The 24,329-nt window shown below is 55.4% G+C and overlaps 1 protein-coding gene across 1 annotated transcript; it reads right to left on the bottom strand.

Moving 5' to 3' along the window:
* Positions 1 to 1,932: 1,932 nt before the first annotated feature.
* Positions 1,933 to 23,780, bottom strand: ADAMTS15 (ADAM metallopeptidase with thrombospondin type 1 motif 15). Its single transcript, XM_052662297.1, has 8 exons — positions 22,824 to 23,780; positions 10,996 to 11,128; positions 10,633 to 10,800; positions 10,152 to 10,435; positions 6,710 to 6,887; positions 5,060 to 5,241; positions 4,778 to 4,953; positions 1,933 to 2,674 (listed from the first exon to the last, which is right to left on the bottom strand). Exons 1-8 carry the CDS (start codon positions 23,778 to 23,780, stop codon positions 1,933 to 1,935), a joined length of 2,820 nt encoding a protein of 939 aa, XP_052518257.1.
* Between the last annotated feature and the right edge of the window lie 549 nt (positions 23,781 to 24,329).

Here is a 24,329-nt window from a genome sequence, read left to right as displayed (position 1 = left end):
GGCCTCTCCCTTCCCACCCACCTTTCTGCACGCCCCCGCGCCACCTCGGCTCTCCTCACCAGGGAGGGGTGCACTGAGCGCGGGGCGCGGTGCTATCGTCAGCTAGCGGGGGTCCACCTCTGCCCTGCAGCCCCCCAGCGTTCACTCAGGCGGGAAGGGGGTTCATCCTCTCTGCCTTCTTCAAGGGTGAGAGCAGCCCAGCCTAAGACACCCGCCTGCCCTCTGCCCCCAGTAGGAGCTTGTTCAAGGGCTCAGCCAGGGTTAGACCAGGGTTAGAACACCGTCCCAGGCTCACCGGCTGGCCCACTGGTCTGCAGACTCTGACTTGCAGGGAAACCCGATAAAAGTGCTGACTGCCTGTCACCTCACTGGGGTCCAGGACTCGCCACCTGCACTCAGAACCAGAATCTCTGGTGTCCGTGCTAGTGCAGCCGCACCCTCAAGAAATACCCTGCTCAGCCAAAGAAGCTCTAAGCCCAAAGCATCTTCCCACTCGGAGCTGTAGGAAATATCCTGGTTTCCATTCCCCTACCGTATCTCTGAGACAGACAAGTCTCCAGCAGCACCAAGGGCCCCTGGGTCAGCTAACTGATTGTTGCTGCCTCCTGAAACCTGTCCCCAAGGCACCTGAAGAGAGAGACCCTGTCGCATTTGGGGGCCCAGGGGGTGGCCAGGCTGTGGGAGGCAGGAAGCAGGCACCCTAGTTCATCTCTGCATCTGGGCAGCTCAGTCTATGGAGGATGACAGCCGGGGCTGCTGGAAGCACCAGGGTCACCACTGCCCTGGGAAGGGAAGGGTGTGTACTCAGAGAGCAGACCTGAGGTAGCAAACAGTGAACCCCGTTATCCAACTGCAGAAACTGTGGCCTGCGATGCAGTGGGACGGTTCCCAGGTCAGACCACTTGCGGCTCTTCAGACAATGTCCTCCTGGATGTTCGACACCTGGCCCTTCTGGGCATGTCCCACATCCCCCCAGTGGGGTCAGCACCATGGCAATGCTGGTTTAAGATAACAGCCTTATTTATACCTGCCTCCCTGGAGGAAGAAGTCATCAGAACTGGGGCCTTCTCCTCCCTCCCTAGGGTGACATGCCTTCGAAGCTTAGCCCCCAAGACAGCAGACCCTCCCAGATCACCCTTCAAAGTCACTGCTTCAGCAACAGAACCTGTCACCCCTCGAAAGTTTCAGCATCTCTTTAGGATGGTCGGATCCCTCGTGAAGAAGACGACAATCTCCATGCTGACCACCTGCCTCCACCTGCAAAGCCTCAGAGGACACCAGCACACAAGCCCTCCCACTAGTGTGGTGGCCAGACGACACTGGGAGGAGAGGGAGCCCTCGGACGGACAGCTGAGAGAGGAAGGAAGATGCACCCAGGCCGCTCCCCGCCCCTGCACACACCTCATTCCACATGGAGTGGCCCAGGCTCCAGTTACACCTGCCCTGCCCCCGCCCCTCAGCTCTGCCCACCCTCCAGCCAGTTTTCACTGTTCAGTCCAGGTCAGGCAGGAAAGAAAGTGGCTGAAAGCACCAAAAAGACCTGCCTTGTTCAGAGATGGCTCAGAGCCCTGGGGCCCCCTGAGGGTGCCACGCTGCCGGGCCGTGGCTCTTCCAGCAGCCTGCGACCTCCCTGTAGGGAGCATGGTCCCTGAAGTTCTGCTGGGAGGCGCCTGTCCATCCTCCTGTCCCTGGGAGGCTGGGCCCGCGCCTCCTGCCCAGCTCTGCACCCCTCTGAGCTTCGCCGTGAGGCTGGCCCCGGAGGAGCCGGGCGTGAGGTAGATTGTGCCTTCGTGACTTCGCTTCCCCGCCCAGGTCCTTGTCCCTGGATGTGGGTGACCTCATGGCCTGGGCCCTGGGCCGCTGCCTTGTGTGGGCAGCTAGCAGGGAGGCGGCAGCATGATGGGCCTGACAGTGGGCAGGAGGGCCGCCGGCTCAGCACGGCCTCAGGATGCAAAAGTCCAGCTCCTGGGGCTTCCGGCGCAGGTCGCACTGGTCGCGCGCCAGCAGCCGCCCTCCATGGCCCATGCACTTGAGTGGACGCCTCTTGAACCCCCGGCCACAGCTCTTGGAGCAGGGCGACCAGGCGCCCAGCTCCCAAGTTGGACAGGGCTCCCCACAGCTACGCGTCTCCACTGGGCGGTGTGCAGCATCGCAAGTGGATGCCCCGCGCTGCCCTGGGGACCCGCGACAGTCCACTGGCCGCCGCTGCAGGCCGCCCCCGCAGCTGGCCGAGCACGGCCCCCAGCTGCCCGCCACCCAGCGCGCGGGGGCCTGGGCGTCCAGCTGCTCCACCTGGTTGGAGAGGCTGAGGACGCTGTTGTGGTGTACGGAGGGCGCCCGGGGCTCCTTGGGCAGGTAGAAGGAGTAGCGGACCCGCGGCGGCGTCATCTTGCCCACAGAGAGCACCTCCACCGTCAGGGGCTCCAGGATGGGCCGCGAGGCCTGCAGGCTCTCCACCGCAGTCCCCGTGCCGCTGTAGCGCAGCAAGCTGCCCTTCACCACCAGGTCCCGCTCCACGGCCGACACCACAAAGTGCCCATTGAGCAGGTATTTGCCTTGACTGTTCTTCAAGGCCAGATAGTTGTCGTCTCCAATCAGCCCCTTGTAGCCGCGCTGGCGGATGTCGATGCTGGAGGCGCCCGCTGGGATGGCCACCACGAAATTGTAGCCATGCCTGCGGTGGAAGGATGCGTGTTAGAGGGCTGCAGGCCTCATGACCCTGCTGCCCACCTCATGACCCCGCTGCCCTCCGCCCCGAGATAGGTTCCTCTTCCTCAAACCCCCCGGCGGCTCATGCAGGTGGCAGAGTCCATAGCCTGGCCCCGTCCAGGGTCACACACACCAAGTGGTGGTGAGGCTGCCTCACCCACCACCAGATCCTCCAGAGGCAGTGGAGAGGAAGGAGGAGGAGCAGGCTGGGGGGAGGCTGGGGCTCTGTGCATGGAGGTGTGTGTGCGTGCTCAGTTACTTCAGTTGTGTCCCGACTCTATGCAAGTCCATGAACTGCAGCCTGCCAGGCTCCTCTGTCCGTGGGATTCTCCAGGCAAGAATAAGGGAGTGGGTTGCCATGCCCTCCTCCAGGGGATCTTCAACCCAGGGATTCAACCCAGGTCTCCTACATCTCCTGCATTGACAGGCCAGTTCTCTACCACTAGCACCACCTGAGTGCAGGGAGGTATATGGCCCCAGAGTCAGGGACCCAGACCAAGCCTTGGCTGGGGTGTCAGCTCCCTGGTGACTTCAAGTGAATCAGACTCTCTGGGCTCCACAGCTCACCTACACAATGAGCAGGTTAAAAGAACTGATGTCTTAGGCTCCTTCTGGCTCCACTAGTCTATCAAAGGGACACCTGCCATTTAGCTACTGAAACAAGTCAGGGGGTCTATCTTTAATTCCCCTCCCCAGGTCTTCCCTGCAGGTCCCTGAGACTGCAACGCCATTGGCTCTCAGTGTCTGAGCACCCAGAGAGGTTGCACCCAGGGCTCGACAGAGGGCACTGTGTCTGGGGGGACAGTGGAGGCTCCTGGACAGCCATCAAGGCCTTCCCACCAGCAGCATGTGGACCCCCAAGTTCTCAGAGCCAACCATACCCCCTCAACTGAGACAGCAGGAGCTCTGCTTGCCTCCTCTTCTTCCAGAGAGTGGGTCTGGACTTTCCAAGGAGCACAGTCCCCTGAAGAAAAGGGGCTGTGCTGGACCTTGGAAAGCCAGGAGCCCAGGCTCTGCTGGGACAATTCTCCAGATGATCCAGGCACCCATGTCCAAGGGAGGGGGCTCCCTCACACCAGCTGCTCACTCCCCGGTCTCCCTAAAGTTTATTGCTATTCTTGCCTTCATCCCATCCCCAAGGCCAGGGCCTCATGCTCAGGAATCAGGGAGACTGTCACATCTATCCCCAGGTACTTTTTTTTTTTTAATCAACATCAAGAACATTTAGTGAGCATTTATTATGCACCAGGTACTATGCTCGGAGAAAGCAATGGCAACCCACTCCAGTACTCTTGCCTGGAACAGTCCATGGCGTCGCTAAGAGTCAGACATGACTGAGCGACTTCACTTTCACTTTTCACTTTCATGCATTGGAGAAGGAAATGGCAACCCACTCCAGTGTTCTTGCCTGGAGACTCCCAGGGATGGCGGAGCCTGGTAAGCTGCCGTCTATGGGGTCTCACAGAGTCGGACACGACTGAAGCGACTTAGCAGCAGCAGCAGCAGCAGGTACTATGCTAAGCATGTTACTCGAATCAATTCCCTTAACCTTCACAACAGTAGACTGGAAATACACTAGCACCAGACTCACTTTACAAGTGGGGAAATCTGAAAGCCTAGAGATTGCATCACTGGACCAGGGTCATCAAGAAAGTGGGAAATGGGATCTGAACATAGGTCAGTCTCACTCTAGGACCCGAGACGGGCCCTAATGACTTTACTGTCTCCCTAAATATCGTCTCCCGCTAAGCATGGTCCTACTCAAGACTCCATCTTTGTTGGATGAATGAATGAATGAACATCACTCTCGTGGGTGAGCATGAGTGGCCTCCACAGCAAGGGTGCTGGCCAGGATCTGACATTTACCCCATCTAACCCGGGAGTTGGTGATGGACAGGAAGGCCTGGCATGCTGCAATTCATGGGGTCGCAAAGAGTCGGACACGACTGAGCGACTGAACTGAACTGAACTGAACCCAAGGTTCCAGGGCCTGGGGGGTAACTCCTCCCCTCCCGCCCCCATCCTTCCTCTCCCTGTCCTGGACACACCCCCAGGGCCCAGAACTCACATGGGCTTGGTGAAGAGTCCTGACACCTTCTTGCAGCTCTTATTGTCTCCTCCACATACCCCACACTTGTCGAACTTCTTTTTGGAGCCCAGGTTCCCATCGCAGCCTGCCTTGATGCACTTGCCCTGGACGCAGACTGAGGTGGAATCTGGGGTACAAGGCGTGCCGTCCACCACCTGCAGGGCCCCCCGGACAGGGAGAAGAGGAACAGGGGCAGCTCAGCCCGACGCTCCCTAAGACTGTGTACCCCCGTCCCCCGGCCTCCTGCCCGGGCTCACCCACCTTGGGAGCCAGCACGTAGAAGTAGCCGGTGCCATTGGCTCGGCAGATGAGTTTGCACTTGTCCCGTGGGGAGACACCTGAGTACTTGGGCACCCAGGCCACGGCCAGGGTGAGCCGGTTGGTGCTATGGTTGTAGCCGTTGAAGGCCTCACACTGCTCCTCCCGGAAACTCTTGCCAGAGGCTGAAGAGGAAGGAAGCACACACAGGAAGCTAAAGGGAGGGGCAATGGGGGAGAGGGCAAAGAATAGGAGCCCGCCCCGTGTGGTTGCTCAGCCTCCCTCGGCTCTAAACAGCTCCTCTCCACCCTTGGCTGAGTGGTCCTCATCACCAAAACCACCCCATCTCAAAGAACCAATGCAGACTGGGACCAAAGGAGGCAGGATACAAATGATCATGCATCCCCCAGGCAATGTGCCGCCTTCCCCAGTGGTCCAGCCTTAAATTCCCTCTACAACAGGAATCCTAAATAGAAGCCTTCAGTGACCTAGTGAGACTGTTTACAGAATGTTCCTAAATGCATAAAATACATACATAGATTACAAAGAATACCAATTATATATTAACACACAACAATCAATATATTTTGAAACATATTTGCGATGCATGTGCTTCCTTGTTAACTCATTATATAACAAAATTCAATGATGAGTCTAAAAAACAACCAGGAGGTCTTCCCTGGAGGTCCAGGCGTTAAGACTCCAGCTTCCACTGCAAGGGGCAAGGGTTATTTCCCTGATCGGGAAGCTAAAGGTCCTACAAGCCATGCCACACAGCCAAAAAATAAAGTAAAATATTTTTTAAAAGCTTTAAAAAAAATCTAAGTGTGAAGTGGTGATGAGCACAAATGGCATTTTGAGAAATCTGCCACAACTGGAAATATGTAACATATGAAAATACCTGGGATTTCTAGCAGTGGCAGAGCCACAGACCAGCATTACAGTTTATTGCCTAACTAAGAGAAATACTAAATTTTAGGTGGAAAGGTTAGCAAAAACAAACAAACAAAAATACTAAATTTCTAACTGAAAATATTATTAAATTTTAGATTAAAAAGTTAATAAATATAGAGATGTCATCTTCCCCCACCCAAGTTCAAGAGGCTTGGATGAAGAATTCCTGCTCATATGTAAGTAAGACCCATCTCTGAGTTCTAAGCTCGGCTGTATCTATTCCAGTCTCATAAAAATAGCAAGAAACTGAGAATGTGGAAAAGATGTAATTTACTTTTATCCCAGCAAATTACAGAGAGCTGATCATGGTCTATAGGAAAGTCAAACAAGGGATATGTAACAGCTTTTTTTTTTCCTAAACCATTTTATTTTCATTCTGCTATTGTTATTGCAAAGAATTATTCTCAGAAAACACATAAATTAAAAGCTAACCTGTTTAAAAGAATTCCTGCTTATGAAGATGGGCTTGTCGGTGCTTAACTAAGAGGGTTCTAGTGTCCTGTCCCCCTTGGACCATTTAGCCTTCCAGCCTCGGCCTCAGAGGATAACAGCCCTGGCAGAGGTGAGTGGGCAGAGAAATGATACCACGAGGTACCTCTGCGCCTGCAGACTCTGCCCCAGGGGCGAGGGCCTCAGCTGAAGTAGCTCTGTGGCCTCCAGCACACCTCCCCAGCCGCACCACGGGCACCCCCTCCTCACCTGAGCTGGGGCAGGACTCCAGGTTGCAAGAGCGGTACTTCACCCTCACCCCTTCACAGTACTTGCCGCCATTGGCAGGGGTGGGGTTGCTGCACTGCCTCCGGGCCAGCTGCACGCCCCCTCCACAGGTGCGCGAGCAGGGGCCGTAGGGCTCCCACTTGGCCCAGGAGCCATCCACCTGCGAGGAAGGGACTATTACACTCTTGAGGGGTCCAGGCGCCACACGCACACCGGGATCCTACAGGAGAGCTTCATGGGGACGGTCTCCACCATCCCACCCCATCAGAACAAAAAATGCTTTGTTTCCGGGCCCGGGACACACACCACACTGTAGCCTGGAGATGAGCAAATGGCCACCACTCCCAGTTACAAGCCAGGACGCACGGGAGGACGGGGCTCCTGGCTGTAGTCGGTCAGGGACGCTCCACCTGTGCCCTCACCGCATGGGTGGTCTTGAGCAAAGCAGAAAAGCTTCCTTAAGTTCCAGGGGTTTCATGTGCAACACTGGAGCCAGCACATCTGACCTCAGGTCAAGGTCAAGTGGAAGGCTGAAATGATGCAACCTGTGTGATATTTCCTAGGCCAGTGCTGGCCACCTCCCAGGAGCGCAAGGCTCCTCTTCACATATTGTTAGTGCCCTTACAAGAGTCTCTGGGCCTAAAGTGGCCAGTAAACCATGTCACGACAGATGTCTGAATAGTCTCATCTGTGAGGTTTCTATAATTCCGACTTTTCACCAAACCAGACTGGTTGTCACCTCAGTCTGGGGCTGCATTTGTGAAAGTTTTGCTACAAGCAGATGTAATGTTTGTGTTCAGAGAAGATAAAGAGAGGAGACTACTAAGCAATCCTCAAAGTCTATTTGGCTTTGGGGTGAATTATGCAGTGTTGTTTTACTTTTCAAGAGGGTGGAGAGAGGGTAGAGAATTTATAGTCTTCATTATGTTTTTCTTGGGATGACAGTAAAGTTAAGTTCTCGGCATTGAAAACTCATGAGGTGGGCGACAGGGGGTGAGGCCCTGCTGTCGAGGCTGGGGTGGAGACACGACCACAGATCATCCCAAGCCACCAGTCCAGGAGGAGCCTGCCACTGTGACTGCTGTAGGTGCTCAGAGCATTTCTCCCAACTGTTCTCTGTCAGAAAGTTTCTGTTTCATTGTTGCCAGGGTGTCTGTTTCATCCTGCAGAACACTTTCCCTTAACCCTGCTTTGTCCTCAAATCAGAGCCCACCCCAACTCAGCCCTTCCCTTCCTCAGCAAGTCAGCTACACCTGCTCTTTCTACCTGCTGCCTCTGCTGTGCCTTGCACCACAGGAGCCCCCTGGCCAAGGCAGCAGTGACCCCCTAAAGACTGAAAGAGACCGTGCCCAGGCCTGTGGTCCCCAGTCTTCAATATTTAACTGTGCTCCTGTGGCTTCTGAGATGATGCTACTTTGTTTTACCTGGCATCACTCCTTCTTGCATGCTCCTACAGGAAACACTTCTGCCATGCACCATCCAATCACTCATTTGCCCAGTATTTGTTGAATTGTTACTAGAAGCAAATCTCTGCCTTCAAAGCAAATACATCCCAGCAGGGAAGATAAACAATAAAAAGAAGCCTGTGCACCTGCTGTCAGATGGGATTAAAGCAGGTGGGGGAGAGGGAGGTGGGGCTGGTCCCGGCAAGGTAGGCCGGCACCACTGGGGATGGGAGAGAGTCAGATGCCACTGGGGCCTGGCTGAGCCCTGTGAATACACTGAATAGGGATGGGGCAGGGGAGGGTCTGTGAAGGAGTGATTCCAATGCTGGACCACCACGTCTCCACTCAGTAACCGGCTGGTGAGGATCTGAGTTGCGTGAGGGACGATGGAAAGATGGTCAGATCCGTGGATGGACTGTACATAAAAGGGACTTGAAGAATTGCTGGAGTTCAGAAACTACAGGCAGTTAAACTGGGGGAAATGGGGCCTCAGTGGACAGAGTGGGATTCCTGAACTAGGTCACTGGGGTGATTAATAAGCTTTGTGCTTTGACCTTGACTGTTGAGGCAGTGACTCCCTGAAGGGCCAAGGTAAGGAAGCAACAGTCTGCTCAGAAATGAGGTTGGGGACGGAGTGGATTTGGCTGCTGATGGACTGAGAGGCCCAGAGTGCCTCTCACATCACATTTCCTATACCCAACATCCTCTTCACCTATCTCTTTACCCTCCAGATTCTTCTTCCCAAGAGAAGGAGCTGGCCATGACTGGCCTGTCTTCAAGAACTCCCAGCCTCTGTGCAGCAGACTAGGAGTCCAGGCCGCCTCTGGCTGATTCCAAACCACCCTCTCAAAGATATCCCCAATGGAGCACTGATCCCCACAAGCCTCCAGCTCAGCCTACCTCCCGGACTCTGCCCCATCTCTGCCCGTTGAGACCCTACTTATCCCTCATGACTCTCTTCCAGTTCACCGTCCTCATCAGGGTTTTTTCTGGCCCCTGCAATCACCAGTGGTCTCTCATCCTTGTTCTCCGCAACATGTGTCATGCTCTGTCTCCACACACAGCGTAGGCTCTTCCACCCCTCAGATGACAGTCACATTTCTAATTTCCCCACTAGACTGTGTGCTTTCTGACCTGGCCCATGTTTTCTTTGTTTTTCTGACCACCCGGAACCCTGAATACAGTGGGTTGTTGCCTAATGAGTGAAGTTTTAATTTAATGTATATTCCCAAAACAGAAGATTTTACAGAATTCTGTAACACACCCATCTCAGGGAAATTGATAAAGTATTTGATGAATGCTTTTTCATCATGTTGCCTCTGAGCACATAAAAACCCCAAGGCAAGATCTCTTGTGGCCAGGGCTGAGGCAGAAGATGGATGGACAGTCCCCACGAGGATCTAGGGATCTAGGGTGGACCTCCTGCCTGGAAAAGTGCCAATCCCTTTGCTATCCCAACCCAAGATCTGAAGAATATAAAACTCTTATTATTCAGAGAATATCTGGGTTTTGAATTTGTTCTGGTTTGGTTGGTGTTCCTATTTATCAGGAAAAAAATAACTTTCATTCATTTATGTTTCAACTTCAAAAACGACAAATCACAACAGAAACTGAAGCTAAGTCCAGGATGTAACAAGTGAGCCTGGTGCACCTTAGGCTCCCTGGCCATGAACTACCCAAAGAAGGTAGAAATGAAGAGCAGGTCATGAGCCAATTGGAGCTTCAGGGGCTGGAGTCTGGGTCCTGAGCCCCTCCCAAAGAGATGGGGTGCAGCTCAGGGCTTGCCAGCTTCCCTGACTGGCCACATCATTTTTCTCCAGTCTCAGAATCAAGGAGGGGACAGGACCGCCGCCAGTCGTGGAGACACACGCAGCACTGATGCAGTTACAGCCACGCAGCAGTCTGTGCTGGGCTGGTCCCCTGGGGAGGCTCCCGGGCACCCCCACCCCCGCCCCTCCGCGCCGCTGCAGCCCACTCACCCGGTACTTGTTGAGGTTGTGTCTCTCCACGCAGGCCCCCTTGAGGCAGAACCGGCCCTCGCCGCAACCCGTGCCGTCTGCCCAGGGGAAGTGGCGCGTCTGGCACACCATCTGGCCCTTGGCCTTGCCCGTGCACCACAGCTTGGTGCAGGACTGCATGTAGGGGCAGGGCTTGGAGCCCACACCGAAGGCCAGCTCACACTGCTGGCTCAGCGGGTAGCTGGCGCCCGGCAGGTCCTCAGGCAGGGAGACGGGCTTGCTGGGCTGGTCCAGGAGGCAGTCTCCTGCGGGAGCCGAGGATGTTCATCAGGGACGGGCCCAGAAAGGCAGCCATGGCCAGCTCGGGGTCTCGAAGGCAGGGAGAGGATGAAGCCAGGGACACAGAACGGGCCCCGCCAGAGCCTGGCTCCTTGGGTTGAGAGTGAGGTGGGTAACAGAAGACAGATGGGCCCGGCGGCCCGCCTCCCCAGGCCCCGCTCACCGTGCCCACTGTCCAGGAAGTCGGTGACGATGGCCGCGCTGCAGGCCGACCAGGGGTTGGCACGGTCAATTTGGATGAGTGTTGGGGACATCATATGGTTGCCCCGGAGCTTCCCGAACACCTCCTCGCACACCTTCACATTGTCGTGGGGCATGTTGAACACGTGGCCTACAGGGGAGACGAGCGGTCTCAGAGGGGGCCATGGCATGGGGGACCCATGGGGCAGGCCCACCCAGAAGAGGTAGCCCCTGCTACAGGGCCTCAAGGGAAAAAAGACAAATGTCCACCCCTGCACAGAGCACACCCAGAGGGAGCAGAAGGGAGCCCTGCCCTCTCCACCCCCACCCCGAGAGCCCTGCATACCCAGCTCGTGGGCGGTGGTGAAGGCCGACGGCAGCCCATCGTCCTCGATCACGGAGCAGCTCCTCTTGGGGTCGCACATGGTGCCCACGTCGGCCATGCCCAGGGTGTCACAGGTGGTGGCCCCACACAGGTCCTGCCCAGGATGGGGAGAAGCAGAGGCCGGTGGGAGTTAGAGATGTAACGTGGGGACCCATTGAGAAAGAAGGACACTCAACCCACTCCCAGACCACGGGGACCCATCACCTCCCAGCCAGGCCCTTTGCCCAGGGGGTTATGAGCTGCTCTTTCTGGAATGAGCCCAGGCCTCGGGAGGAGGCCTCGGGAGGAAAGCTTGCTGGCTTGCGAGCTGAGAAGATGCTGCCCAAATCCTACCCAGGGAAGCCCCAGGGAGGAAATCAGGAGGCCATAATTACATGAGAGGGACCACTGCTTCCTAAAGAGACCGCCTTCCAGCCCAGGAAGTGGGGGCTCCCCAGCTGGATGAGGTTCTGGTCATGGCTAACTGGGCAGGAGGGGGTGGAAAGCCAGCGCTCTCCCAGCGGAGTCGGCTCTGGGAGCCTGGGTCCTCAATGGGGGATGGCCTTCAGACAACCATGAATTAAGCTCAGACTCTCAGCCAGCGGGTCACTGGCCAAGGGCCCGCCCTGCCCAAGGCCCAGCTGCTACGTCTGGGAGGGGCAGAGCGAGGCAGATGCAGGCCCAGATCCAAACCCCACTCCACTGGCCACAGAGCTCAGGGGACCACAGGCTTGACAGCTGCTACAAAGCCTATACATTACAGGGAACAAGACCTGAGCAGAAAGGGCTGTCCCTCTTTTTGTACTGAAACAAGCTGCAGTGGGCCAGGGCCTCCAGCAGCCCTCAGGGAGCACATCCCACAGGGCTTGGGAGCACTGTGGGCCAGCGACACGCCAGGAACCTTGGCACCCTGAGCAGGATGAGAACAGGACCCCTGTGCACATTCTGCTCCTCCTGAAAAGTCGCTTTAAACAGGTGACACTGATGCTATCTGCATCCTATCCCCGCCTGCACTGTGGAAGGCACTGGGCTGTTTACAAGTTTACGGGCAGCATCTCACGTGCCCCAGCACAGGCTGAAGAAGCAGAGGTGTTATCACACGCATCTGTTGAGGGTGGAGGCTGTGACTCGTGATCACATCTCATCATGGTGGTGACCTTGGGTCTGCACCTAACACGCAGAGTCCTGGGAATCCTCCAACTCAGCCCAGAGTAGGGCTTTCAGCACCACCCTCCCCACAGACGCCCTCTTTAGACTACCCTGAAGCTCGGAGATGCTCAAGCCCCAGCCAGGATCTGGAGTCTGGACACTCAGGGTCTTTCAGCCTCATCGCTGCTGTTTACCCAGCGTCTCTGGAGCCCCCCTGGGGAGAAAGCACTACTGGTGTTTCCCTGGGGAGCCCAGCAGCTCACACAGCACACACAGAGCTGTGCTCAGCTGTATGTCTCTAAGGGTGTGTGCGCGTGTGTGAGCATGCACACCCATGCCGACGTGGGGAAAATGTAGGCAGCCAGGAGGCGTAAGTGGGGCCAGGGGGCACAGGAGGAAATGCGGCCATAGTACAGAAAATCAGCAAAATTTAATCTCAGGCACTCAGAGGTTTACCACCTGAGCAGTCAGGCTTGGCTTCCCACGGTCAGGTGACAGGCACAGCTCCTCACAAGTTCACAGGGCTTCTGGCCAGAGAACCCCCAGGGGATCAGACCAAACCGGAGGACACCCGAGTCACTGGTGGGTGAAATGCCATCTCACCCTCGCTCACAGCAACTCTGCCCCTTCTTCAAGCCCCCCAGGCACACCTCAGATTCCATCTCTTTCAAGTACCCTTTCCTTGTCAAAGGCTCAGAAAGCTCTCCTTTCCACCCCACCCCCGGCCCCTGAGTTCTGAAACCCAGAAAACATCTGCTGTCAGGACACGGCAGGAAGTAGGGAAAAAGAAGCTCATCAGTGGTTCAAGGACTGTGGCCACCGAGGAGCAGTCTGGGTGGACAGAATGACCTGGGGATAGAGGACGGAAGGGAGATGGGAATGGAAGGGAGGCAGGAAGGCTCATGCAGGGGCAGAGTGAGGGGGACACAGGAGCACAGGACCCCACAGAGGTGGTCACCCCTGGAAGTTCCAGCCTGGCAATCACAGCCTTTAGGGACAGCCTCTGCCAGACAAGTGTGTCACACTGTCCCCGGGCCGCCATGGGCACCCTGCACTGGCCTGGAGTGGGAGAGGGCAGGACCAAGAAGACTAGAGGCTGGCCCTGGCCCATCACAACACAGACATGTCACGCCATCCCCAGGTCATCATGGACACCCAGCACAGGCCTCATGTGGGAGAGGGGAAGACCAAGAAACCTAGAGGCTGGCCCTGACCCATCAGGACACAGACGTGTCCCTTCAGGCAAGTCAGCCTATTCCCTGGGCCTTGTTCCCCTCCTGGAAGGGCCAGCTCCCACTGAGAACCAAGACAGTCCAAGTGCTGTGAGCCTCTGCCCCTTGTCAGCTCAGGGGAAGGAAACCTAAGGCTGATCTTGTCTGCCGACGCACACTGTGCAGCTGATAAAAGCGACTCACAGAAACGTGAAGTCACCCACAAGGAGACTCAGAGGACCAGCCCCTGCCTTGCTCAGTGGAAGAGGCTGGAGCAGAGCGAGAGCTCAGGCCAGGGTCCGGCAGCTGCTGCGAAGCCCGCCTCTGCAGCCCAGAGGCCCTGGAAGCCGAGAGCTTTCTCCTTGCCCTCTCTTCTATCTTGTCCTCCTTTCTCTGGGGAGGCGGGTTTTCTGTGCAGCAGATGTGCCACTGCAGGCCCCTCCTGGCCAGGAGCAACCTGTTCTTGCCATCAAGAAACTGCAGTTTCTCTGGATCAAACAAGAGGAACAAGGCAAGAGCTGGCAACCTTCCTGAGTGTCGGGGTGCAGCCAAGAGTGGCCGTGCCACAAGAGCCAGCTGGTCGCGGGGGGAAGACCAGCTGCTGGGCGTCAAAGGCTCTGCCTGGCCCTCAGCCCCGGCTCAGGACTCAGGGACTCTCGCGGGACCTCCTGCTTTCAACCCCCACGGGTGACTGTGCAGGGCCCGCCGTGCCTCCCTTGTGGCACTGAGTCCCCACCCTTCTGGAGGGATCTCACACGTACTCCAGCGGCCTTAACTGCTTTACACGAGGTGCTTGTCTCCAGAACCGGAGCCGCTTCTGGGTCCTTCCACCTGCAGGGTGCAGGCACCGCCCAGTCCAGTTGCCACCTGCTTCACTATTTCTGGGGACTTGCCAATTCTTCTTGTAGCCACAGCCACTTTTCCAAAGGACCCAAGAATCCTCTTGGCCAAGAACCTAATCCTCCTGGATCATTCTTTTCTGTCTCTTTTTATAACAATAATTTAGGATTGGAGCCACAATTTGGAAACAAACAAGGATAGCACCTCACTCAGTTAGGTGAGGAATCCACCTGTCATGCAGGAGACTGTCTACAATGCAAGAGACCAAGGTTTGATCCCTGGGTTGGGACGATCACCTAGAAAAAACAAATGACTACCCACTCCAGTATTCTTGCCTGGGAAATCCCATGGACAGAGGAGCCTGGCAGACTGAGTCCATGGGGTTGCAAAGAATTGGACGTGACTTAGTAACTGAGCCACACATACACCACCCCTCCCAACCAGCTGTCCTCCTACAGTCCTCCTTCCACCTCGTCTCACTTTCCCCACCATCTACTGAGGCGCTTGATGTTTTCCAGCAGTATGAAGAGAGGGGACGACAGAGGATGAGATGGTTGGATGGCATCACCGACTCAATGGACATGAGTTTGGGTAAACTCCGGGAGTTAGTGATGGACAGGGAGGCCTTGCGTGCTGCGGTTCTCGTGGGGTCGCAAAGAGTCGGACACGACTGAGTGACTGAACTGAAAGTGAAATGTATAGCTCAGGAACTCTACTCAGTGACCTGTGGGGACTTACATGGGAAGGAAATCCGAAACTAACAGGATACACATATACCTGTGGCTGACTCACTTCGCTGTACAGCAGAAACTAACACAACCTTGTAAAGCAACTATTCTTCGGTAAAAGTTAATTTAAAACATCAAGCACAGTAAATTTTTTTTTATGTGGCAGAAGACACATGTTCTGATAGAGACAGCTTTCCTGCTCACACTGAATTTCTGGCCATGAGAGGCCATGCTCATGGTCACAAGCCACATCACAGCTTTCAAGAATCCTACTCACAGTTCTTCACAGCCTCTCTCTCATACTGCAGGTGAGGAAACTGGGGCTCCGAGGGCTATGATGACTCCCCGGCAGAGCCAGGCCACTTTGAAGTAAAGAATGGAGTCAGAATCCACTCCCTTGGACACCCAGGGTAGCACGGCCTTTAGTCTGGAGAGTATCACATGAGCTAGGGCTCAGGTCACCACTGGGGAGACCACTGCACTGATATTAACATGGCCCCTGTAGTTGGTTGCCCATCTGAATCTCTCTCATGCGTCACTGGAGTTCCTCGTCAAACTCAAAACCCACTTCTGTTTGCAATCCCCAAGGACAAGAGGGCCTTGCTTTGCTAGCAGGAAAAAAATCTATCAGTTCAGGGTCTGGGCAGCGTGACTCAGGAAGCCTAGTGAGAAGAGGCTGGCGTGTCCTAGCAGTGTGTATCTGCAGGTTCTGTTCCCCCAGGTCTCCTGCATGGCAGATGAATTATTTACCGCCGAGCCACCAGGGAAGCCTAATTCTGTTCCACCAGAATACAAATCCCTCGAGATGCATGGAATGGTGTCACAGCAAGAGATGGAGGGAATCAGCCAGGAATGCCCTCAGCGAGGAAGCAGGGGAACCCAAAGTTTGCAGGGGACCAGACTCTCTCCAGAAACCATCCCTTCAAGGAGTACCATGTCCAGTGGTCGCTGGCATTCACATGGCAGATGCTGTTCTAAGCGCCTCACCTGCTTGTCAGATTCCTCACTGTACCTTTGTGAAGGAGGCGCCACAATCAGGCCCCGTCTGCAAATGAGCCCCGGGAGACCATGCGTAACCAGCCCAGGGTTGGCAGTGAGCTCGAGGAGAGACAGGGAAGGAGGGTCGAGTGAGGGCTGAACCTAGGCCGTGAAGCCATGGAGCCTGATCCTCCCCAGGCCTGTGTGCTGCCTCCGAGCAGCCCTCCAAGAATGAAGGGCTGGGCAGGGGCTCAAGAGGACAGGGGCTGGGCAGGGGCTCAAGAGGACAAGGTCGTCCACTCTGGACCCCTGCCCCCAGAGCTCAGGCTGGTCACCAGCGGGGAGAGGCCGGGAGAGACCCGGGCAGAGGGGAAGGCAGGCTCAGGGGCCAAGAGTGCTCTGGGAGAGGGGTCTGTGCCTGGCTCCCAACCCCATCCTGACACGCCGAGCCCGTCCCTGTGGTGCACCAGGGCAAAGCCAGAGGCAAGGAGCCTCAATGCGATGCCAAAGAACCTAAGGCTCCCTCTCCTGACTCTGCAGGCAGCAACCTCAAGCGATGGAGGAACGATCCCCCGGAAGGAAGGAGAAACCACCTGAGCACTCAGGGTTCTGTGATCCTCCCACCCCATGAATGACAGCAACGTGCAAGGCCCCATCAGAGGGGCTACACAGACGCAGGGAGGCCCTGCCTGAAGGCAGTTTACACATCACTGGGACTGGCCACTTCAGAGTCCAGAGTCTCCACACATAGAGGAAGCGTCAGGGCATACCTGCAGGGGGATGGGGCAGAAGGCTTCGCAGCAGGGCCATCTTAAACCTAAGCTCCAGCCAGGGGCCCACCTGCAATAACTGGACAACAGCAAACACACGGTCAGACTAAGGCAGTGATGGTAACAGGGCACTGATCCTGGAACACTCAGTAACTCACCCCCTCAGCAGCCCTACACAGCATCATTATCCCTGTTTTATGGATGAGGATAGAGAACTTCAAACAGCTGATACATTCAGTGTCATGACTAAACATGCAAGCACCAAGATCCCAAGTCAGCTCCGCCCGCCGCCATGCCTGTGTTCTTTCCATCACTCCGCGCGACCCAGGCAAGTGTCACAGCGAACAGCTGTGAGACGTTCAGAGGCAGGGGCGGGGCAGGACCCATGGGGGACAGATCTCGCTGGCTCTCCTGACTAACCAGTGTCTAAAAATGCAAAGAAAAGTTTCCAGTGCACATTCCTCCCTCCAAACTTCCTCCCCACCCTGGCCCATCACTCTTGGCTTCCTTATGCGCTGTAAGTAAGAAATGGGGCAGAAGAACCATCTCCCTACAGACGGGGAGAACTGTCTCCCCTCCGTGCTGTCTGCCTCCTCCCTCCCAGAAGGAGTGTGGTTGAATTTCCATTTAGTGATCAAGATTTACAAACTGTTAAATACCAAATCTACAGCTGTCTCTGTCTGTCTCTCTGCTAACATCTTCCTCCAAGGCTGACTTCAAAAAAGATCCGGACAAAAGACAAAAATTCTAATTCCAAAAGATACACGCTCCCCAGTGCTCACAGCAGCACTATTTACGACGGCCAAGGCATGAACGCAACCTAAAATTCCACTGTCAGATGACTGGATAAAGAAGATACAGTCTCTATATACAATGGAATATTACTCAGCTATTAAAAAAAGAATGAAATAATGCCAGTTGCAGCCACATGGATGAATCTAGAAACTGCCATACTGAGAGAAGTAAGCCAAACAGAGAAAGACAAATATCATATGATATCACTTACATGTGGAATCTAAAATATGATACAAATAAACTTATTTACAAAACAGAAATAGAGCAAGAGACATAGAAAAAAACTTACGGTAACCAAAGGGGGACAGGGTTAAGAAAGGGATAAATTAGAAGTTTGGGATTAACATGTATACACTAAGATATATAAAATAGGTAATTTTACAATAAGGTTTTACTGTATATAGTCTATAAGGGAAAAGAATCTGAAAAAGTACACACACACACACATACACACACATATATGTATGGCTTCCCTGCTTGCTTAGCAATAAAGAATCCACTTGCCATTTCAGGAGCCACAAGTTCTTCCTGGGTCAGGAAGATCCATCCTCTGGAGAAGGAAATGGCAGCCCACTCCAGTATTCTTGTCTGAGAAATCCCATGGACAGAGGAGCCTGGCAGGCTACAGTCAGTCCATGAGGTCGCAGAAGTGTTGGACTTGACTTAGCAACTAACAATGACAATAACAACATATGTATATATATAACTGATTCACTTTGCTGTACACCTGAAACTAACACAAGGTAAAACGAAAACAAGCAAAAAGAAGATCTTGACAAAATTATGATTCTCTTTATTATATTGATAGATATGTATAAAAGACATTAATCATTTTGCTATTAGCATTTTTTGTCTGAACACTAAACTTTACTGTCATGTTGCATCTAGTTCATTATGGAAAGAACTGGCCTCTGTTCCAAACGAGACTCCGGAATGCTGATCGATCCTATGTGGTGTAGGATACGGATTTGCTGTTCACTCGCTAAGTCATGTCCGACTCTTTGCAGCCCCAGGGAATGCAGCCCGCCAGGCTCCTCTGTCCTTCACTAACTCCCGGAGTTTGCTCATACTTACGTCCACTGAGTCAGTGATGCTATATATACACATCTATGCTGTACATATACACATGGTATACACACACATCCCCACAAGACCCAAGGCCAGAATGGGAAGACGAGTGCCAAGCCTGAGCGGTGAAAGGAAGAAAGGCAAGAGCAGGAGTGAGGAGAGGAAGGGGATGACAGAGACCCTGCCTCGAAGACCCTACAAGAGGAAGAAGAGAGCTTGGAGGAAATCAGGGAAGGGAGCGGCTGAGGGAGCAACACGCGCGGTGCTCAGCGCTCTCAGGAAAAACAGGTACGTGAAGAAGTAAGCGGGCAAACCCCACAAACTACAAACCCTAAAACCTGTCAGTCCCATGGAGGAGACATCACAGGAGCAAACTAGAGCAGAGACTGGAGGAGCGGGCCGCCCACAAGAAGGAAGAAAGCTTCCTGTCCCATCGACACTACCTGCTTCCTTCTCGCCAGTCCTTCCATCCAGCATCTGTTTGTCCCTCATCCTCGGCTGCTGCACACCAGTGTTAAAGAGAATGATTTGGCCTCCAGCAAAGAGGGATCTTGGTCTTCACCAAGGCAGTCACACCACATTGTATTGGTTGTTTCCTTGTTGGAGGTCCCTGACACACGGTGAATTCCTGGGGGCCAGAGGCCACATCTTACGACTATCTGTATCTCCATGCCCAGGAAAGCACTGCAAGTAATAGATGCTCAGCAAGCGTTAAGAGAATGTATGGATAAATGAATGGAAGTCAGCCAACCACAGAGCTACCCAAACTGCAGAGGCATCCAACCTAAAGAAGAGAGAAGACCCAGGGAAGCGTGGACCCTCTGGACCCCTGCCCAGCAGAGCGGAAGCCATAGAAACTTCTCATAGAAATAAAAGTCCACGCAGAACAACTGGCTCTCATTCTCCACAGATCCTGGTTCCAATTCCGTGTGACCTCACCCGGCTGTTATGAGCTGGAAGCTGATCGCTTTGCACAATCCAACATGCACTCTTCCTCCAGGAACTTAGACTCATTCTGAATCTTTAAGGAAACTCCTCAAATTGTCAAAATCCTTGCTGTGTGATCCATGGTTCCTCCTTTGCAGACAGTAAAGGATCCTCCCTGGGTCTCGTCTTCCCAGTGTCTTGATTTCAACACCTCACATCCCTCCCTCCGCCTGCCAAGAGGACAGCAGGCTCCCACAGCCTGGCCCAGGCTTGCTGCCACCGCCGCAGCACTGAGGGGTTGGAAGGGAGCTCCACATTCACCCGTCCAGCCCTTCTCCTGCTCTTCGCCAGGCACCCCAGAGCTGCTCGCCCCTTGTCATCACAGGAGGAAATACGTCTCGGCCAAGCCCGACCTCTTCCTAACTGCTTCCACCCCGTGAAAAACACAACCATGTGATCAGAGACAATCACACCATTTTTCCAATACCTCCGGGAGATCCAAGAAATAGGTGACTCTAAATGTACCTGTCAGTTCAAGGTCCTTTAAAGACAAAGGTAATTTACAAAATAAGCGAATTTCTAAAAATGTTTAATCCAAACAAATTATGTATGACTTCCTAGATGGCATTAGTGATAACGAACCTGCCTGCCAGTGCAGGAGATTTAAGAGACTCAGCTTTGACACTGGATTGGGAAGATCTCCTGGAGGAGAGCATGGCAACCTACTCCAGTATTCTTGCCTGGAGAATCCCGTGGACGGAGGAGCCGGGTGGGCTACAGTCCATGGGGTCGCAAAGAGTCAGACATGACTAAAGCAACTTGGCATGCATATATAATTCTTTTCAAATTTTAGTTTGAAAAAGCATTAATTACACCAATATTCTGATAAATATAAGCAGAGAAGCTCACACATCTGATTTAAAGGATTACTTCTGACCCTTACAAAAGTAAAGAATCTACCTGCAATGCAGGAGACCTGTGTTCAATCCCTGGGTTGGGAAGAACCCCTGGAGAAGGAAATGGCAACCCACTACAGTATTCTTGCCTGGAGAATCCCAGGGACAGAGGAACCTGGTGAGCTACAGTCCATGGGGTTCCAAAGAGTCAGACACGACTGAGCGACTAACACACTAACTTACAAAGTAAGACAAAAGTCCCTCTTGTGTTGGCGTAGAAAGGTAGCTCCAGAATCCTGGAGCCCACGCCGGCCTCTGTCTAGAAAGCGCAGCTGTATGCTGGCGTTCTCATCTCATACTGTATCTTCCCCTGGGAGCTCAGGAATGAGCCATTCCTAAGACTCTGAGAACGCGGCAGGCCCCGGAGTCTGTGCTGATGAGGAGGTGGGGGAGAGATGTTTGCTCTAAAGCATAAAGCACGTATCTGCTTGACAGGCCTGCCAACACAGCCTCCTTAATCTCTGGCTTTGCCCTCGCGACGCCTAAGCAAAAGACAGCTTCTAAGGGGTCACACCGCACACACCCCTGCTTCTGACCCAAGTGGCCACACATCTTGTGCCTGATATGCATGGGCAACAAGGCCCCCTGGGAGGGGGGAATCTAACCCACACCAGCAACAGACAGAAGCTGTCACGCTGTTTGATTGCTGCTGCTTCACAAGGCTGATCCTTCCAACAGCATGACCTATACTCCTGCAGGAGATCTTTTCCCAGGACTGGTTCCAAAAGTGAGGCACACCACGAGGCGGCAGAGACACAGGTCTGTTACATTAGACCAGTGAGCAACCTTCACAGGGCATCCCGGGTAGCAGGTAGGCCAACAGCTGCTCTCTCCATTAAGAGATCCTGTTCACGGCCTCTGCTCTCTCCCCAGCCATCTGACTGCCGAGCTCTCTGTGTGCAGAGGTCAAGGCCCCCTCCCTTGCAGCTTCCCTGTGACTCAGGCAGAACTTGGAGGAGTGGGGCAGTGACAGCTCCACAGACCTCAGTTGGAAGAATGAGCACAAGGAAACAGACTCAGGCCAAAGACCTCCCTAGAGGAACCAGGTGGTGGGAGGAGAAGGCTGGGAAAGGAGGAAGTTCAGCCCAGGAAGGGCCCAGCTGTGCCAGCTGGGTCAGTGTGGAAGGCTCCTGCCCCAGCCCTGTGTGCACCAGTCCACCTGCAATACAGCAGAGACTCAGGACCGCACAGGTACCCGAGGGCTCCATGCCATCCCCAGAAGGCTGTGGTTATGACATGAACAAAGCGAGAGGCTGGCACTGATTCAAGCCCCAGCTCCCAGGGTCAGAGGAAGCGGGTCACACGGATGCCCTCTTCCCTCTCGGTCTCTCATACCTGAGAAATTTCAAGACTCCGAAAACACAGCACCCAGTCTATGAATCTAAAATGTCAATAGATCCATAGCACCAAAGGCTTCTCTGATGTGTTATTCTGACCTTTCTAATCCCAAGACTCAGTGTCTTTCCAGCCCTGCAGCTGGGATCTGCGGGCGCTCTGTCACTGAGCTGACCCCTTCCGCGCGGCCGGGGGCGGGAGCTGGAGCCCTCACAGGACGTGTCAGTGAGCCTGCTCTGGCGGAGCTATCTCAGGGCGCCCAAGTCCCCCATCCCCCGATCTGCCAACAGGGATACCCGACAATTCAGCTCAGCTCCGAGCAAAGCTCCACTCGGAGCTCCAGACTCCGAACTCTCTGACTACTCTGCCTGCTCTGAACAGGCCAGAAGCCCCCTCAGGAAGGAGCCAGATGCCACGCTGCCCGGGGGAGGGAGAAGCAGCAAGGAAGAAGGGAATGCTCCCTGTACTTGAGTCTGTCCTTTCGCTGCAACCCACGAAAAAATCCAAACTAGCCCTCCACCCCAATCCAGACGTCCCAGGCCCAAGACGGACAGAGGACTGCAACGTGCTGCCCTCGAGAAGAACAGCGGGCGCTCAGCTTGCAGGTCCCCGAGCAGAAGGAGGAAGCCTGGGAAGGAGGGTCCGGAAGGACTCGGACGCCCCCTTGAAGGAGGGCTGGACTCTCCAACACCATCCTCGGGGCGCCCCCTATCGGCCGTGCAGACCAACCGCGGCTCCGGGGCGGCAACTTCCTGGGTCCCGGCCCCTCGGCGTCATTGGCCGCGCCGGGCCAACACCTTCCGAAGGAGCGGGCGTTCCTCCCACCGCCCACGTGCGTCCGCATGCACGCGAGTCAGAGCTCCGCTGAGCCTAGCGGCAGTCTTTCCCCCGAAGAGCCCAAGTGGCAGTCGGAAGAGATCAACGAAATTCAAACTCGGGGGTGAGGCGGTGACTGCGCGGCATAAAAGACAGTGGGAGAGTAAAGGGCGGAGACTCCCGCCACGCAAACAAATGGAGGCTACCTGGATCCAAAGAGATGACGGATCGACTCACCTGCCGGGTGAAGAGGATGGCCGTGTCCCAGTACTCTGGGTGCTTGTCACTCACTTTGTTCAGTTTCTTCTGCCATGCGCAGAAGTTGCGCAGCGTCAAGGCCGCATTGCCTGTGACCTTGGGCCCCGTGTCCCGGTCTCCGAGAAGCAGCACCTTGACCACGACGATGTTGATGGGGTTGAGGATGCTGGGGTGGCGGTAGAGCCGCGCCGCCGTGGCCAGCAGCGTCAGCAGATAGTGCTCCAGGTCCGCGCCGTGGAACTTGACCATCGACTCGTCCGCCACCACCAGCGTCTCCACGTATCGCGGGATAGACACGAAGCGCTTGGCGCGCCCGGACCTGCGTCGGCTGCGAGCCTCCCCTAAGCCGATCCGCCGAGGCGTGTAAGGGTCCAGGGCCCGCAGGATGGCGGGATTCCAGCCTGAGCCCACCCCGCAGCGAGACGTGGGATCTCCGGGAGGCCCGCCGGGGACGCCCCGGCGCTGGAGGAGGTGTGCGCCCTGGCTGTTGCGCTGCGCCGCCGGCGCGCTGGTGTTGGGCAGCGGGCTAATGACATACTCGGCGCCCCGGTAGCCGAAGGCTCCGCGTAGCCCCCCGCACAGGCTCAGGGCGGCGAACGAGTCTGGCTCGGCATTCACGTCCCCAGAATAGAAGCAACGTCTCAAGTCCGGAGAGCTGCGGATGAGTCCCTGGAGGGGGACGCCCAGGTGCTCAGTGGCGAAGGCGGGTGCCAAGAACTGAGCATCTGGCGTCAGGTGTAGGTAAAAGTCCTCCTGAAACGCTGTGATCTGAAAAATGAGTCCCTGATCCCTGGAGTCCTCGGGACCCTGCCAGTAGTAGTGGCGGCCGTTGATGTCCGGGTCTAGTCGGATGGGGACCACCACCTCCCGCTCTGGCTCTGAGCCGCCGGCGAGTGCCCCGGCGAGAAGCAGCATTAAGATGCCCAGCAGGAGCATGGCGCCGGGCAGCGCACAGCCGCGCTCTCGGAAGGGCCCGGCCCAGCTCCCTGGCCGCCGGCACGGTCTCCTTGCAGCCGGCACACCGGAACCACCGACGCCCCGGGCCGCCCGCAGCTCCCAGAAAGGAGAACCCCAGGGAGGGAGACTCCTCCCAGAGCTGTGAGCATGCACCGGGCAGCTCGCGCCTCCTACCTGTGCCTTTCCAAGCAGAGCGCGCCCTGGGAGCTTAAGTACAATCGCTGTCAAGTGCAAGGACGAAGATTTGCAGCGGAGAGCTAGAGGGAGGTGCCGGCCGCTTCTCCGAACCCCAGCGGTTCACAGCGCAGCAAACCAGGCGCTGGGCGAGCCTATTAAAGGCCCCCTCCTCTTTGGACTGCCCAGTCAGCGCTCTCCCTCCCTCCTCTCCCAGCCTCCCAAAGCTTGCAGCCTCCTGGGGCCACCGAAGAACTCGATCCCGCCTCCCGAGCGCAGAGCCACTTGGCGGGGAGGGAGTGGCGTTGCGCTGAGGCAGGAGGCGTGGGCTGGCCAGAGCAACCGGCGGCGGAG

Source organism: Budorcas taxicolor, chromosome 25 (assembly GCF_023091745.1).
Source record: "Budorcas taxicolor isolate Tak-1 chromosome 25, Takin1.1, whole genome shotgun sequence".
Classification (NCBI taxonomy): domain Eukaryota; kingdom Metazoa; phylum Chordata; class Mammalia; order Artiodactyla; family Bovidae; genus Budorcas; species Budorcas taxicolor.
The sequence above is the reverse complement of the archived record's forward strand: the minus strand, read 5'-3'. Positions and strand labels throughout refer to the sequence as shown.

Excerpts from the sequence above, each read along its gene's own strand:
- ADAMTS15 (XM_052662297.1), bottom strand. The coding sequence starts at position 23,780 with ATGCTCCTGCTGGGCATCTTAATGCTGCTTCTCGCCGGGGCACTCGCC. Across the intron at positions 10,436-10,632 it reads CTTCCTGGACAGTGGGCACG|GAGACTGCCTCCTGGACCAG; the intron begins GTGAGCGGGGCC and ends CGGCTCCCGCAG. Across the intron at positions 6,888-10,151 it reads ACAACCTCAACAAGTACCGG|GTGGATGGCTCCTGGGCCAA; the intron begins GTGAGTGGGCTG and ends CCTTCCTCGCAG.